Source organism: Leucopleurus acutus, assembly GCF_964270905.1.
Source record: "Leucopleurus acutus genome assembly, chromosome: 5".
In the NCBI taxonomy this organism is placed as follows: Eukaryota; Metazoa; Chordata; class Mammalia; order Artiodactyla; family Delphinidae; genus Leucopleurus; species Leucopleurus acutus.
This window is the reverse complement of record NC_139147.1, coordinates 2939470-2954294: the sequence shown is the minus strand read 5'-3', so window position 1 is coordinate 2954294 and position 14825 is coordinate 2939470. Positions and strand designations below refer to the sequence as shown.

Here is a 14825-nt window from a genome sequence, read left to right as displayed (position 1 = left end):
TGCAGGGTGACCACAGGTGACCACTCCGGACGGAGTACAGGAAATGGCACCCACAATGATCACTTCGGTGACCCAGCGCCCAGGCCGCCGCGCCGTCCGGGTCCGCGAGCCCCAACCGCCAGTGATTGGTGGCTCTTCCCGGGGGCGTGGCCTCGAGGCGCTGCGCGGGGAACCTGGAGGCCACCAGGATGCGCGCGCAGGACCTCGGCGGTGGTGCGCGCGCAGCAGCCTGAGCCCCGCCCCGCCCCGTCCCTGCCTGTGATTGGAGCCTTCATCCTAGGGGGCGGGCCCTCAGGCGGCAGAGGGCGCGCTGCGGCCGCGTCTTAGGTGTGACCTTCTTCCGCCCGGCCTGTTCCCCGGCCCGCGCCGCCGTCATGGCTATGGCGGCCTCGTTTCTGCTGCGGCAAGGACTAGCCGGGGGGCTGAAGGTAAAGGGGGGCCGGGCCGGACCGGGCCGGCGCCCGGGAGCCCGCGGAGGGCGGGGCGAGGGCCGCGGCCCTGACGGTCACCTCCAGCCGTCCGGGGACGCCGCTGACCCCACTTCCTGGGCCGAGGAGAGGACGCCGGGTCGGGGGCCGGGCCCGGGGAGCGGCGGGGGTCCTGGCGACTCCGGCCACCGCTCCCTCTGGTCCTGGATCACCGGGAAGCTCCGGTGTGCGGTCCGGGCCTCCGACAGACGTGGGGGCCGCTGGTGCCCCGCGCCGAGCCCTGTCCGAACCCTTGAGGACAGTGTCTCTGCTGCTTATTTAACCCACGAGGAAATAAGGGCACTTTCAGGCACCTGGTTGACCCGGTAACTTACGAGGCAGCCACGTGAAGCCAGCTTAGGTTACCTCATCTGTGAAAAAAAAGGAAGAAAGAAGGGCTTTCTCCATATAGGAAAAGCGAAGTCCCCTTCACTATTTTTAAAATTAAAAGGGGCTCTTATTACAAAAGCAAGAACTATTCGTGGCAAAATAAAGTACAGATGGTTGGAGGGGAGATCTGTTGTCAGAGAGGCCACTATTTACCTCTGCACATCTAGTCCCAGTTCATTTTGGTTTTAGCTTTCATGTATACATATACACACGTGCTGACGTCATAACCATAAGAAGCAAATGTTTCACTCTCATACATGGGCTGTAGGCACCTCTCTTCTGTGTCCAGCATCTGGAACAGTGCCCAGCACATAGCAGGCCTTAGTAAATGTATGCTGAGTGAATTAACGCTCTGTAAAATGCTTTCCACTTACGATGCATGGTAGGCAGTTTGGAAGCAACTATTATTCATCTACATTATTTTTCATGGGTAGATAGTGCTTCTACTTTATATTCTAAGTACAGGAAAACATTTTATGAAAAGAATCAGTATTTTGTAGGTTGATAGGTAATTGGAGAGCACAAAACAGTACGCTCAGGAGAAAGTCTGGTTGGAGAAATCCCCAAATGCTAAGAGTGACTGTCCTTGAACTCAGGTGTTTTTTCATTGCAGCTTTCTTTGTATTTTCTCAAATTTCCATAATACACATAGGTTAAGAGAATTGTAGTCACTGTTAGAAATATGCCATCTGTATGCAAAGCATTTATATGTCATAATAATACGTAGTATTCGTGTCGTCATAGCTGTTAAGAACGGTATTGCTCTAAAATATTCGTATCTGTGCCATTCTGTTGTCAGACTGTGCTCCTAGAAGCAGGAGTGTTTCGAGGACTTGCTTCTACGGTCTCTCTCTCTGCAGAATCAGGAAAGAATGAAAAGGGATTGCCACCGAATCCCAAGAAGCGAAGTCCACCAAAAAGTAAGATTTTAGTGGTCATCATAAGGGAGACAGAGTACAGAGTAAATCAGTCAGCTTCCCAAGCAGGAAAAGGAGTTTACTAGCTACACAATTGGACTCTTTGTTTCTAGCAGTGTCCAGGTTATAATCAGACATAGGATCTGTAGCAGGCTTTAGACCAAACACATCAGTAACATAACGGTTAACTCTGTTAAGGCTGAACTCAACGATTAGCCCTGAACTGTTCTCTCTGTATTTTCTAAATGCCAAACTCCACGGATAGCAGCGGGCTGCAGAGTATGCAGGCTCTGTGGCATTTAGGTGGCCCTAATACCGATCCCATACTCCCGTGAAGTAGCTGTGAACCCCTCCTTTTTTTTCTTCCCTGATTGTGACTTTTCAGGGTCTCTGGGACTTATCCGTAGTCTCCCAGGCTTTGCTTGGTCATAGCCCAGGATTGCAGGCATCCTTTTACGACTGTGGAGAGAGAGTTAGGAGTAGGTACCGTCTTCCATTATGACTCTGGTGAAGCATGATTCTAATCTGCTTCCAGCTCTGTCCACAGTCATTTTGACTTTTATCACCAGTTTTGACTTTTTCCCCTGAATCCAATATCGTATATCCTCATAGGAGGAGAGCAGGAAATGCAGCAGTGTAAACCTGATTATAATCCAGGTCCACCGCGTTTAGTCTTAACTGATGAAACCCTAGTTAACTCTTAATACATGCATATGATATATACAGTCTCTTTGTAAAGCTTTGACTGTGTGGGGTTTAGAAGGATAATTGGAGTTTGTCTTGTTTTCATCAAAATATCATTTACTCAGTTTGAATGCTTGAAAAGCGTGTAGACACTTTTGTCCCCCTTCATCTGCCCACGGAGACATGGGCAGCCTATAAAACGTCTGTGCGCTGTTGAGAGAGCCAGCCACCCACTGCCTTTCACACGCCATCCATCCACGCTGAGCAGGTGTACCCTCCCTGTGCTGTCTACGCGCTCCCGTCCGAATTCAGCAGGAGCGTTGTTTTCTGTCCTGTACCTGCTGTGTTTTTAAAGCCAGAATTCCATTTTCATTTTCATCTGTACGTTTCTAAACAGGTATCTTAAACGTAAGGACTCTTCTTTTTTCCAAAGATCCCCCTTTTTACAAACATGCTTCTGCATATGAGTAGAAATGGAATACTTCATCCTGTGGCGGTTTGGGGTGCAGCTACGAGAAGGGAACACTGAGCTGGGAGTTGGCCTCGGGCTCATGTAGCTTCTGCCTCTGGGCGTGGCGGGCCCTGCCGCCCTCGGAGTTCCTCCGTGCTCAGCGGGATCAGCATGCCAGTCTTGGCCTGGTCGATGTGAGACTGACGACCAGCATGTCATGTGTATGTGCTGTCAGGTGGGAGGACAGTTTTTAGAGCTACACCGTCTTTAATGCACATTATGTTTGCATCTCAGAATTTAAAAAATAATTACAGTCCCTCCATGAAGAAAAAGAAATGATGCTTCTAAGTCAACATGTGCAGGCCTCAGTATTTCTCCCGAAGTGTCAGTGATTGGTGAGTGTAAGATACACAAATGCTTTGGCCCGCCAGTGGCGCATTGCCACTGTGGGTGGTTTTGGAAGCTCGAGGGAAAGTTCCCTGCGTGCAGACCAGGCCCTGAGCGCTCACCCTTGGGTTCACATCTAGTCCGGGGATCTGCATCTGGGGTGAACATGCTCTCCATTGTTCCACCTGGGGCGCAGCTCATCGTAGCCAACGCTTCCTTCCTGAGGGGAGCTGCCAGCATGGCGAGCACAGACATCAGAATCCAGGTCTCCAAGTGGGTGCCTCCCCTGCACAGCTGCCTGGCTTGCCAGCTTTGATGTTCTGGTGAATTCCATCACTAGGCTGAATTTTGCAATAATCAGTAATAAACCATTGACAGGATAACTCCTATGTGGCTTTCTAAAGACTCTGTCAGGAAGCCAAAGTTCATTATCTGCTTCAAGCCCCTGTTCCAGTTTGAGAAACGAGGAATCTCCGGAAATAGGGATTTGATGTATTTAATTCTAACCAGTGTTGCTAGGCACTGTTTTAAGCACTCCGTATCTCCCCTCCACACCCTGTGAGAAGGTACCATTAGTATCCCTGGGTTATAGATGAGAAAGTGGGCGGGGGACTCCTGAGCTGCCCAAGGTCACACAGGTGTCTCGGTAGTGGAGCCCAGTCTGAGCCCAGGCAGGAAGTCCCCACAGCCCATATTTATAAGCAATGTGCTGTCTTGCCTCTGAAAAAGGTCTCGGTTCTCGCATGTTCATTAAAACCAAAAAAAAAACAAAACAAAACTTTTTTTAATAGTAAAAAACATGTAAAAAGAGGTTTTAGTTACCATACAGAATTTGAATAACTATTCTTTCACATCTTGTTGAAATGCACCTTTGTTTCTGAATGTGCTTTGTTTCTGAAATTAGTTTTGTGACCCACTGACAAGATGTGGCGGTATTGTAAGGCTGCTGACCTGTTTCAAACACCAGAGGCGTTTTTCCTTTCAGTAGGGGACTACTAAAAAGTTGCAGGTCATGCCCTCCCTTGCTTTTCAATGCGCAGGAAAGAAATTCAGGAAATTCAAATTGAGAGGAGATAGAGAAGCAATAAGAGAACTCCTGTCTCTGCGCTGTCACTAGTGTTTGTAGACCTTTATTTACGTGGGTTGTGATGGTCTCTGAGGGTTCGAAACCGTCCCTGAAAGCCCCCCTCTTGTGCTGGGAGGGGTGTCTCCATGGCTAGTCTTATTTAAGTAGCTTTGTGTTTTCGTATATTTATCTTTCAAGGAAAGTCACACTGAAACTAAAACGTTTTCAGGGTATGCGGGCATCCCGCCTCTAGACACGCAAGAGGGTTCATGAAAACAAACAGGTAAAGTCATACTTGTGTTCAAAGTGAGAGCCATCGCTCCTGTACCCGATGGTTGTGTCTCCAGGTGACATCCTGCACTGTGAATGCAGGTGTGGTCCACACGGGCACTTTGGCACAGAGGTCACTGGTGGCAGCTACAGATCGTCGTGGCAGGCTTCCTGCTGAGTCACAGAGGACGCTGCGCCTGTGCTGCAGCAGGTCAGAGGTTGGCTCTTAATAAAAAGCAAATATGCTACTGAGGCTTATTCTATTAGCCTTTCCATGGAATTGTCCCAATAACTAAGCCTGAATGAAAGATATTTTAAAACATTAATATTCTTATTAACATTATATGTTAATGTTAATAAGAGCATTAATGTTCTTATAACATTAAATAAGACAGAAGTTTCCTTTTTCAAACAGAATAAACTATATCATTTGAAGTTTTCTTCCTGTTTTCAATAGGTGATAAACTCTAATGTTTTAATAACTTATTTACATTTTTAAAAATCTCCACAATAAATTTTAGAAGATTGAGGCATAATAATTAGATAGCAGCCTATCTAAAATAAGCCTTATTTTAAGTTAATTTTTCACACTGGAAAATTCGTGCTCAGCCTAAAAGTGTATTAATGATACAGGTGAGCAGGCTAGCAGGGTTTGTAGACCAGCCTGTGTTACCCATTGCTTATAGGAATTTCTGGGCTATATCAGGTATGGTTTAGAAAGACAGAGAGAGAGTTCAAGTGCATGTGCATGCCTTTGCCATGGTTTTATGTTTAACACGATCCTGGAGCTCTGTTCTGCTCCTGTAGTCAGAATGCAGGTTCTGGGGTGGCACACGGCCACAGAATCAGACAGGGCATGGCAGAGGGGGTGGGGGGGTTGGAGGTGACACGGTGATGGTTTTTTAAGCAGTGACCCACTGCTCCAGCTGTTCAGTCATATCCTCTTACACTGCCCATTAACCTCTCTCTGGCCCATTTCTCATTATTTCTGGTTATTCCTCAGTTTTCTTTGACCATTTTCCATCCTGTTTTAGAGAGAGAGAGAGTTCCTGAGCTCAGAAAACAATTAGAAACTTTTTTGGATACCAGTAAGATGGTAAAGTTAGAAATACATTTTTTTCCACTTTAAAGAAGTAGTATACTCTTTAGTATAAAGTAGACTCCTAGACTTGAAAGTAAGGAATGCATTTAGAGTTTGCTCATCTGAAATATACTTTATAAAGTTTTGCTTTAGATTTGAGAAGTAATTTTAATTTATAAACACTTGTCTTGTATTTTTCTTCTAATCTGTATGGTTAAAAGAGATTTAGCACCTGAGAAAACTGAATGAAATGAGCTCTCATGAATGTACTGTGGCGGGCTTTCGTTTTCTTTTGTAACTGACTCTACAAAGTCTAAGACGTTTATATCAGCATCTTTTTGTAACAGCTTAAAACTCATTGTTTCCAATGATATATATGACACTAAATTATTTTAGACTTTTCTGGTCTTGTAATACTTTTCCTTGGCAGAGGAAATCCCCAAATGATAGGATTTTGCAGGACTTCCCATCGTCTCCAGCACCTTCACTTGAATCACATTACGCCCTCCGTCTGATCTCCCACTCTTAGACTCATGCATCTGCTCACCCCAGGCCACTGTCTCTACTTCTGCTTTGCCGTTTTGTTCAGAAAGTTCAAATTCATACAATACGGGTAATTTTTTAAAATATTTGAGGTGCACCAATTTTTTTAGGGATTTAAGAAATGATACATTTCTAAAACTTCATTATCTGAAAATATATTATAGTTTATCTTAAATTTAGATGAAAATAGTAGCTTAAAAAATTACCATCCAGAAGCTCTCGCTGCAAAAAATGGAGACAAGATTGTTACTTCTTTCTATTGGTAAAAATCCCATCTTAAAAAGTTTCAGCTACCAAGAAAAACATCTACGTTTTCTACTGTTCTCTGTCTTGTGTGGCTTGCCTTTCACTTAAGAATGGGTTTTGACAGAACAGTTCCTAAGATGATTATGTTGGAGATATTATCAATAACAAGGTGATATGTAATGAAATGTCTGTGGCCTTGGTGAATTTTCACTGTTTTACTAAATATTAAAAATAATCTTCCTCTTTATGCCATTTCCTAGATGTAGTGGAGCCAAAGGAGAGGGGCCAGCAGCTAGCCACCCCAACAGCAGATGAATTGTCTAAAAACGTACCTTCACCCACTTCTTCCCCACCAGTTGTGAAGCAAGGCAGGGTGCTAGCTGGCCCTAACCCCGATGCCAGCATGCCGCTCACAGACCAAGGGGTTCTGAAGTTTTTGCCAAGAAAGACTTTGGTAGAGTTTCCTCAGAAAGTTGCACCTCCATTCAGAAAACAGGGTTCTGATTCAGAAGGAACCCAGCAGGGCGGGAAAGGGACAGATGATTCATCTTCGTCTTCATCTTCGTCCAGCTCCTCTGATTCCGAGTCAGATGAGGAGGGTGACAGCTCGGAAGCGGGCCCTCAGGCAAAGAGCAAGCTCAGAGGAGGGTTTCCCGTAGCACAGGCCTCCCATTCCTCTGCAGGGCCCAACTGAAAGGTCTGCACAAGAGAAGAGCGTATCACAGCAGCCGCATCCGGACCTCGTCTCTGCTCAGAGGACCCCCGGGCCAAAGAAGAAAGGGGCCTCCCGTCAACCATCAGAGGACAGAAAAGACCCTAAACCAAAAACCACAGCACCCAAGTCACACGCAGGTGGAAAGTTTATGGAGCAGGATGTAAAGGAAAAACAGTGGCAGGAAGTTTCTACGTCCAATGAAATAGATAAGGAAAGCCAGAAGCCACTGGAAGTTAAGAAAACCTCATCCGAGCGTGCGAAATCAGGGTTAGCCACGCGACCGCATGGCAGCCCAGCGCCCACTCAGTCTGCGGAAACCAGAGCAGGACGACGGCTGCCAGCGACTCCTGAGACCAAAGACAGGCTTTTGGAAAAACAAGTACCGGAGCCTGAGGGGGAGGTGGCTCTTTCCCTGTTCCAAAAGGAAAATCTGGGAAAGCAAGTAGCAGAAGGAATCTTGAAGGCTAAGGAAGAGATTTCGGAAGATCAGTTACCAGTGAAAAATTTGAAGCCAGTCCCTGTTCACAATAAAGACGTTTTTGATGAAAAGACAGCGGTACTAAAGCTTGAGGAAAAGGGCGGAATCATCGAAGACTCAGCAACTCAGATGGAAGGCCAGGACACACAGGGTATACCTTGACCTTGACTTGGGGCTGAGAGCTCTTGTCCTGTGGTGGTGGGTGAGACTGAAGAGCTGTGTGATCTGAAGAAGCCTTACGCTTGATCAGATTCTGCAATAGGAATATGGCCTATAGCACTGTCTCAGATAAGCTGAGGGATATATGTTAGTTATGGATAAAAATTCCTGAAACATTGGAAATTTATATCACAGTGGAAGAGTATGCCCTTGGCACTCTTGGACCGTCCCTTAACCAGTGTAACTTGTGAAAATAGGCAATTTAACGTCGTCACCCTTAACTTTTGAGGGTGTTTAAGTGTTCATTTCTTGAACCTGCAGAGCATGTCACTGAGTGGAGGGGGGGCTGTCCTATTAAACTCCCACAGGTGAGGAGTGATAGTTCCAGCTGTACTGATGGTCTTCAGGTGAGCCAGACAGGCTGTGGCTTTCAGCATCTTTATGCCTAAGGGAAAATCACATTTTAGGGAGTAAAGCCGTGACATGAAGGCAGCCATGAAATGCACGAGTCTAATTTACCCTAGACAGTTCCTGCTCCTAAAAAGCGCAACGGGCTGCTTTTTCTATATTGAATTTTTATGAAGGGCTTTTTTGCTACCCTAAATTTTTTTTTTTTTTTTTTTTTTTTTTGCGGTACGCGGGCCTCTCACTGCTGTGGCCTCTCCCGTTGCGGAGCACAGGCTCCGGACGCGCAGGCTCAGCGGCCATGGCTCACGGGCCCAGCCGCTCCGCGGCATGTGGGATCTTCCCGGACCGGGGCACGAACCCGTGTCCCCTGCATCGGCAGGCGGACTCTCAACCACTGCGCCACCAGGGAAGCCCTGCTACCCTAAATTTTTAAAGGGAAACTTTATTCCTATTATTTTAGCATTTTCTTGCGCTTTGAACCTCATAAAATGCAGTGTGCTCTAGGTGGATCATGGCGAAACTGTAAAGCAGGTCTCCTGTCTTAGGATCTGTGGCTCTTGAAACGCATCACTGACAAACCCCGCTCCGTCCTGTTTGCTCTCTTCTTTTTAAAGCCCCCCCCCCTGCCTAATTTACATTACCTGTAATTATACTTACAGGTTGCACTATGTTGACAGGATTGATGTGTTTTCTTCCCTCTCCATCTCCTCTTTCATAAATGTGCGAAGTACCAGCCCCTGCTAGACTTCTCCAGATGTCAAGAACCACTTTCCTGATGCTGCTGTTAGTCATTCTGCTGTAAATTTGTAAAACCTTCAGGATGATAACAGAGAGAGTCGGGGGTTTTCAGACTGCAATCTTTTTGAAAACAATTTGCCCCTACTTTTTCATGGTTGTGTTATTTTTCCAGTGTTCTCTTTGCCCTTCAGAGGCTAAAGACACTGCCCAGGAGTGCAGCTCACTTGCAGGGGCAGCGTCTACAGGGGGGCCGACTTCGTAGCTCTCCCAGCCCAGCTGCCTGGCTCCTGGCCCTCCGGGGGGATTGGTGTTGGACAAGCGTTCTCCAGACCCTCGTTCCCTCCAGTCAGCACCTGCCCCACCTGGGCTGTAAGAGTGCATCTGCTTGGGATGTCCCTGGACCACATCGAAGATACTCTGCGTGTTGAGATTGGAAAGACAATCATTTATTTAAATAAGACATCATTTATTCTAATACAACCAAAAAAATGAAAACCAAAACTTTTGGTATGAATCCAAATAGTGGAAAACTGTAGTTATTTTTTGTGCTGCATGAGTAGGAGTGGCGAGAGTCCCGACGGCAGTGGTTTAGGGTCAGTAAGAACTTAACCAGGCTGAGCCATCACCCCACGCCAGCTTCGCTGTGCCTGCATCGTGTCGCGTGTCATGTTGCAGGAGAGCCGGGCGTCTTGTGCTTCATCCACGCTCTTAGTTCTAAGATCACCAGTTGTGTAGGCGTGTGGATTTTAATTCTTCTTTCCACTTAGAGAAATAAGGCTAAGTATTTCTTAGTCTGTGAATCTAAAGTATACCAACAACTTCTTCAAAAAAAGTTAAACAACAGAAATTACACATCTCATTTCCAGTTCCCCTTAACTGTGTCATTATTATTATAACCACCGGGCTTTATCTAATTTTCTTGCGTTTAGAGACTTAAAAGGTTCACTTAGTTTCTGCTTTTAAATTTCTCTTCTGTGAATGGTTTATTTCTATTAGAGACATTTTTTAATAGATCTGCTTTTTTTCTGCATCTTTAAATGACCTGAAAGTCCCTCCATAACTGTTCTTGGCATTTTCAAGGCTAGAGGTATACAAAGTTAAGATGTTAAGGCACGTTGTAAAAGCTATTCCATTTCTTACATTATTGAGGCTGTATGTTTTAGTATAAATTTTCAGCTAATTTCTTTATTTTGCTTTTGAAGACACTGTTGCTTTATGGGCTTTTCTAAGTAGACAGTGCATTCAGGAAAGGTTCATGTAGAATGCTTGGTATGTGAGTGTGTGTGTGTGTGTGTGAGTGAGTGAGTGTGCGCTGACTCACTCAGAAGCTCCCTCCCTGTCCGAGGTCCTCACCTGCGCTGTGTTTCCCCCGCAGAGTCCCCGCTGGCCGCCACCCCCGCTGAGCCATTTGACAACACCACCTACAAGAATCTCCAGCATCATGACTACAGCACGTACACCTTCTTGGACCTAAACCTGGAGCTCTTGAAGTTCAGGATGCCTCAGCCCTCCTCAGGACGAGAGTCACCTCGCCACTGAGAGCTCAGTTTAAAGATTAACCTTTCGGTGTCTTTCTGCATTCTTGCGTGCGAAAATAAAATCTGCTCAGTGGTCCTGAGGCCTGGTGTGTAGGATTGCTTTCCCTTCCACACCTTTCACAGTGAGTTGTGAATTGGCAGCAGTCCTGCTGATGATTTATTCACCATGTGTTTAGATGCATCTATGTGCAGGGAATTTTTCTTTTTTTTTTTAATTAAAAAAATTTTAATTAATTATTTATTTCTGGCTGTGTTGGGTCTTCGTTGCTGTGCGCAGGCTTTTCTCTAGTTGCGGTGAGCAGGGGCTACTCTTCGTTGCCCTGCCCAGGCCTCTCATTGCGGTGGCTTCTCTTGTTGCGGAGCACGGGCTCTAGAGCACAGACTTCCGTAGTTGTGGCTCGTGGGCTCTAGAGCTCAGGCCCAGTAGTTGTGGCGCATGGGCTTAGTTACTCCGTGGCCTGTGGGATCTTCCTGGACCAGGGCTTGACCTGTGTCGCCTGCACTGGCAGGCGGATTCTTAACCGCTGCGCCACCAGAGAAGTCCGGGAATTTTTCCTTAATTATAAAGTATGGGTCACTGGACAGATCCACACAATTAGAGAATTGCAGGTGCTTTCCCTCTGTGATTCTGCTGTGCTGGGCCTCTGGTCAGTTCAGCGTTTTCTGGTTCACCAGCAAGGTGTTGATAAGGGCAGCAGGGCCTTCTGATTTGGTAGACCTAGTTCTTGATGAATTGGAAATAGGAGTTTTACACATTTTAACTACCTGCTGCATTGCAAAGAAATTACTAAATCATGGCGTTTTATTATCAGAAGGATGGGAATTCTTTTGCTCACCTGAATTAGGCATGGGATGTAAATCGGGGAAGTTTTGAGCGGTGGCATTACAGACAGGTGAAGGTCGTATAGGGTCCAGCAGCAGCTGGGTTCCCAGGTGGCCTGGCAGACTGAGCTCATTTAGCCACAGAGGGTTTCTGGGTTGGCCGAATAACTCTGTCATTTGCGGGAACATTACCCAGGCTTGGGGACGTGCGCTGTGGGAGCAGGCTCCCGTGTGTCACTCGGTGCCTGCACCAGGCCCCTGTGAGGCCGGAATAAACAGTCCGCTCTGAGAAGTAACAAATCCAGATGAGGTGTTGCTGGGCTGAGAGACTGCACCCATCTGTTGGGGCCTCGCGTCCCCCCCTGAAGCAGAATGTCCGTCTGCACACCGGGGACGTTTCCTGGTTTGCCTGTTCTCACACTTCCCTGATGTTTATGTGCCCAAACTCGTGGGCCTTATTTCATTTCAGTTCTGGTTCTTGGCCTCTAGTCAATTTATAGCAAACAGTACAGGGTATTATAACTTCTGACTCACATTTCTGTAATCCTGCATTTCTTAAAATGAGTCCAAGTAAGGATACCAGGACCGAAAACATGGTGTTGAAAACTAATATCGTGATCATATGTCTCAGACTTTGTTACCACCCTGGAGGCTTAGCAACTCTGCAAGATTCTTCTAATCACATTTTTTATTATAATAGCACTAAAACCCCATTACCAAAAGAAAGAAAACGGGGTTTCCCTGGTGGCGCAGTGGTTGAGAGTCCGTCTGCCGATGCAGGGGACACGGCTTCGTGCCCCGGCCCGGGAGGATCCCACGTGCCGCGGAGCGGCTGGGCCCGTGAGCCATGGCCGCTGAGCCTGCGCGTCCGGAGCCTGTGCTCCGCAAGGGGAGAGGCCACAACAGTGAGAGGCCTGCGTACCGCAAAAGAAAAAAAAAGAAAAAAGAAAGAATATGGAAAATACTAAGATTACCTAAAATCCCCTCTGCTAACCCAATCATCGTTAACACTGAACAGGCTTTCCTGGTGGTGGTGGTGGTGGTGTTTAGATATGACCATATAATGTATGCACAATTTTCCGTCCTTCTGGGGCTCTTTTTCATTGGATAGCTTGCTCCTCACACTGGCCCACAGAACCCCTGTGCTCTGTGGTGGTTGGGGGTGGGGGCATGGACTCTGATGCCACGGAGTGTGTCTCCCTGGGCTGTTAACACCACGGAGAGTTGAAGTTCTTTTTACATAAAAACCAGTCCAAATATATTTTAAGTTGCATGAAGCTTTCCCTTGGAACCAGTGCTGTTGGGCTCATCTCTCAGTCTCTCTGGGAGTTTGGTTCCCTCTGCCCCGCCCCCTGAAAAGGCTTCCTGCGGCCACGATAAACAGCACCGGGTGTGGCTCTGTCTTCAGACCCCCTGGTCCTGCATCTGGGGGCAACACTGGTTGCCCGCCAAGTGCAGCGTTTTGGGTTTGTGTAATTTCCCATGTTCTCCTTTAAAGAGTGCTAGCAGAAACACCTTTGTGAATGTAACTCATTTTGTATTTTGTATTGTTTCTTGAAGATGAATTTCCAGAAGCCAAGCTGATGAATCATAAGTGATTCATGAGCACAAGCATTGCTCTCATTTCTGTGAGATTTTTAAACCGGCTTAATATGCTTTTGAGTTCAACAAGGTAATGATTCTACCTCCTTTTATATTTTTCCCATCACGTCACCTGAACTCTGACATCTTCCTAGATGTTGGTTCTCTTACACCTGTTACAACACATACCCTGGGACCGCAGGAGGCTGTACAGAGACCCTAAGTCCAGGCCCTGCTTATTGTGGACCCTGGTTCTAATGCTTACTGGCCGCTGCTTAACCTGAAACTCAGCAGGTTATCGTGTGGCTTTTCTGATGCTGCTTCCAAGCCCGGGGTTTGTGTTTTGATAGTTTGTACGTTCTGTTTGTCTCCCAACCCAAGAAAGTGCTCGGCGCTTCCTCGCTCACCCCCAGTGCTGTGTGACCGTGGCCCCGTACCCTGCGTGCCGGATGCAGGCAAAGGTTTGTAAAATGAGTTCGCCAACGGCACCATGTGCCTCACCCTGCAGGGAGGCTGCATGAGCTAGAAACGATGCACACCGACTCAGTCTGTTAAAGCAGGGGGGGTGGCACGCTTTTCCAGAAATGGGCCGGATGGTAAATATTTTTGGCTTTGACACATACAGTCAGTGCGGCTCAGTCATCCTTTTTTTTCAACCCTTTAAAGATGTTAAAAACCATTCTTGCCGTGAGCCTTACAGAAAGACGCGGAGAGCGGGGTTTGTCTGAGGGCTGCGGTTTTAAGTGTTAATACCCCAGTGTTATGCGGCGGCCACAGATCATTTGATTCAGTGAAAGGCCAGCTAAGTGGCGTTCTCCACATGCTCAGCGCCCCAGCTCTACTGCCCTCTCCCCTGCCCTCCTTCCCTCCGCCCTCCTCTGGCCTTTATTCTAGAAGGGTCTGAAACAGAGACTAAGATGTAAAATATTAACCGCCGAAGTGATGCCCCTTTGGGAGTAGTTTTCTCTCTTGCAGGCCTGGAATCCACATCAGTCTAAATGTCTGCTCCACGCTGGGCTCGGGTCTGGGCCTTGGGTTCACAGACGGTAAAGGCCGCCGGCCTCTCCCGAGTTCACAGCCTGAGAGAGAAAGGAGGCATGTGAGGCACATTGTAGGCCACGTGCCGAGTCTCACGACATGAGTCAGCTGTATGGAGAAGAGGTGAGGGTGGGCGTTCATCAGAGGAGGCTGTGGGGGGCGTGATGTCTCACCTGAATGCTGGAAGGGGGCCAGGGACTCACCGGTGCAGGTGTAGCTGGTGGAGGGAGCCCTGAAGGTCGGTCTCCGAGGCACGGGGGATGGGGGGTGTGATGCACGGGCCTGGATGCTGGAAGAGCGTTGTGTTTTCAGGAAGCTGTAAGTCCTTTGGCATTGCTAATGTGGTAAGTGCTGGCGCTGAACCAGGCAGCCAGGGCTCCGCCTGCCATGGCAAAATGCAGCAGGTTCAGTGGCTAAACCACACCCATTCACTGTCTCACAGTTCTGGAGGCTGGACGTCCCAGATCAAGAGATCTGGTGCCGGCTGATTCAACGTCTGGTGAGAGCCCTCCTCCTGGCTTGCATGTGTCCGCCTTCTCCCTGTGTCCTCCCATGGCAGAGTCAGAGAGTAAGATTCTGGTGTCTCTTTTTATAAGGGCACTAATCGCATCTTGGGCCCCCTGCCCTCCTGGCCTCTCTAGTCCTAATTCCTCCCATCACATCGGGGGTTAGGGCTTCAACATATGAATTTGAGGGGGACACAAACATTCAGTCCACAACAGGCTCTGTCCTGTAGGAGAAGAATTTCACTGTCTGGTTTTATTTTTTTTTTTTAACTGGTAATTTGTTTGAAATATTCTGACAAAAAGTATGGGAAGGGCTGAGCTGCAGAGACGATAAAAGAAT

The 14825-nt window shown here is 47.4% G+C and overlaps 1 protein-coding gene and 1 long non-coding RNA gene across 3 annotated transcripts; one reads left to right on the top strand and one right to left on the bottom strand.

Annotated features, from left to right (window-relative positions):
- Positions 1-329: 329 nt before the first annotated feature.
- On the top strand, positions 330-10926 carry NDUFV3 (NADH:ubiquinone oxidoreductase subunit V3). Of its 2 annotated transcripts, none has more exons than XM_082839147.1 (3): positions 330-428; positions 1657-1777; positions 10376-10926. In XM_082839147.1, exons 1-3 carry the CDS (start codon positions 375-377, stop codon positions 10537-10539), a joined length of 339 nt encoding a protein of 112 aa, XP_082695273.1. In that variant the 5' UTR covers positions 330-374; the 3' UTR covers positions 10540-10926. The 2 variants fall into 2 exon arrangements, with proteins under 2 accessions (XP_082695273.1, XP_082695272.1); XM_082839146.1 differs by lacking the exon at positions 10376-10926 and adding an exon at positions 6763-8146.
- Positions 9432-14235, bottom strand: LOC309961678. Its single transcript, XR_014326200.1, has 3 exons — positions 14183-14235; positions 13874-14020; positions 9432-9801 (listed from the first exon to the last, which is right to left on the bottom strand). It is a non-coding gene; the product is annotated as an uncharacterized lncRNA (long non-coding RNA).
- Between the last annotated feature and the right edge of the window lie 590 nt (positions 14236-14825).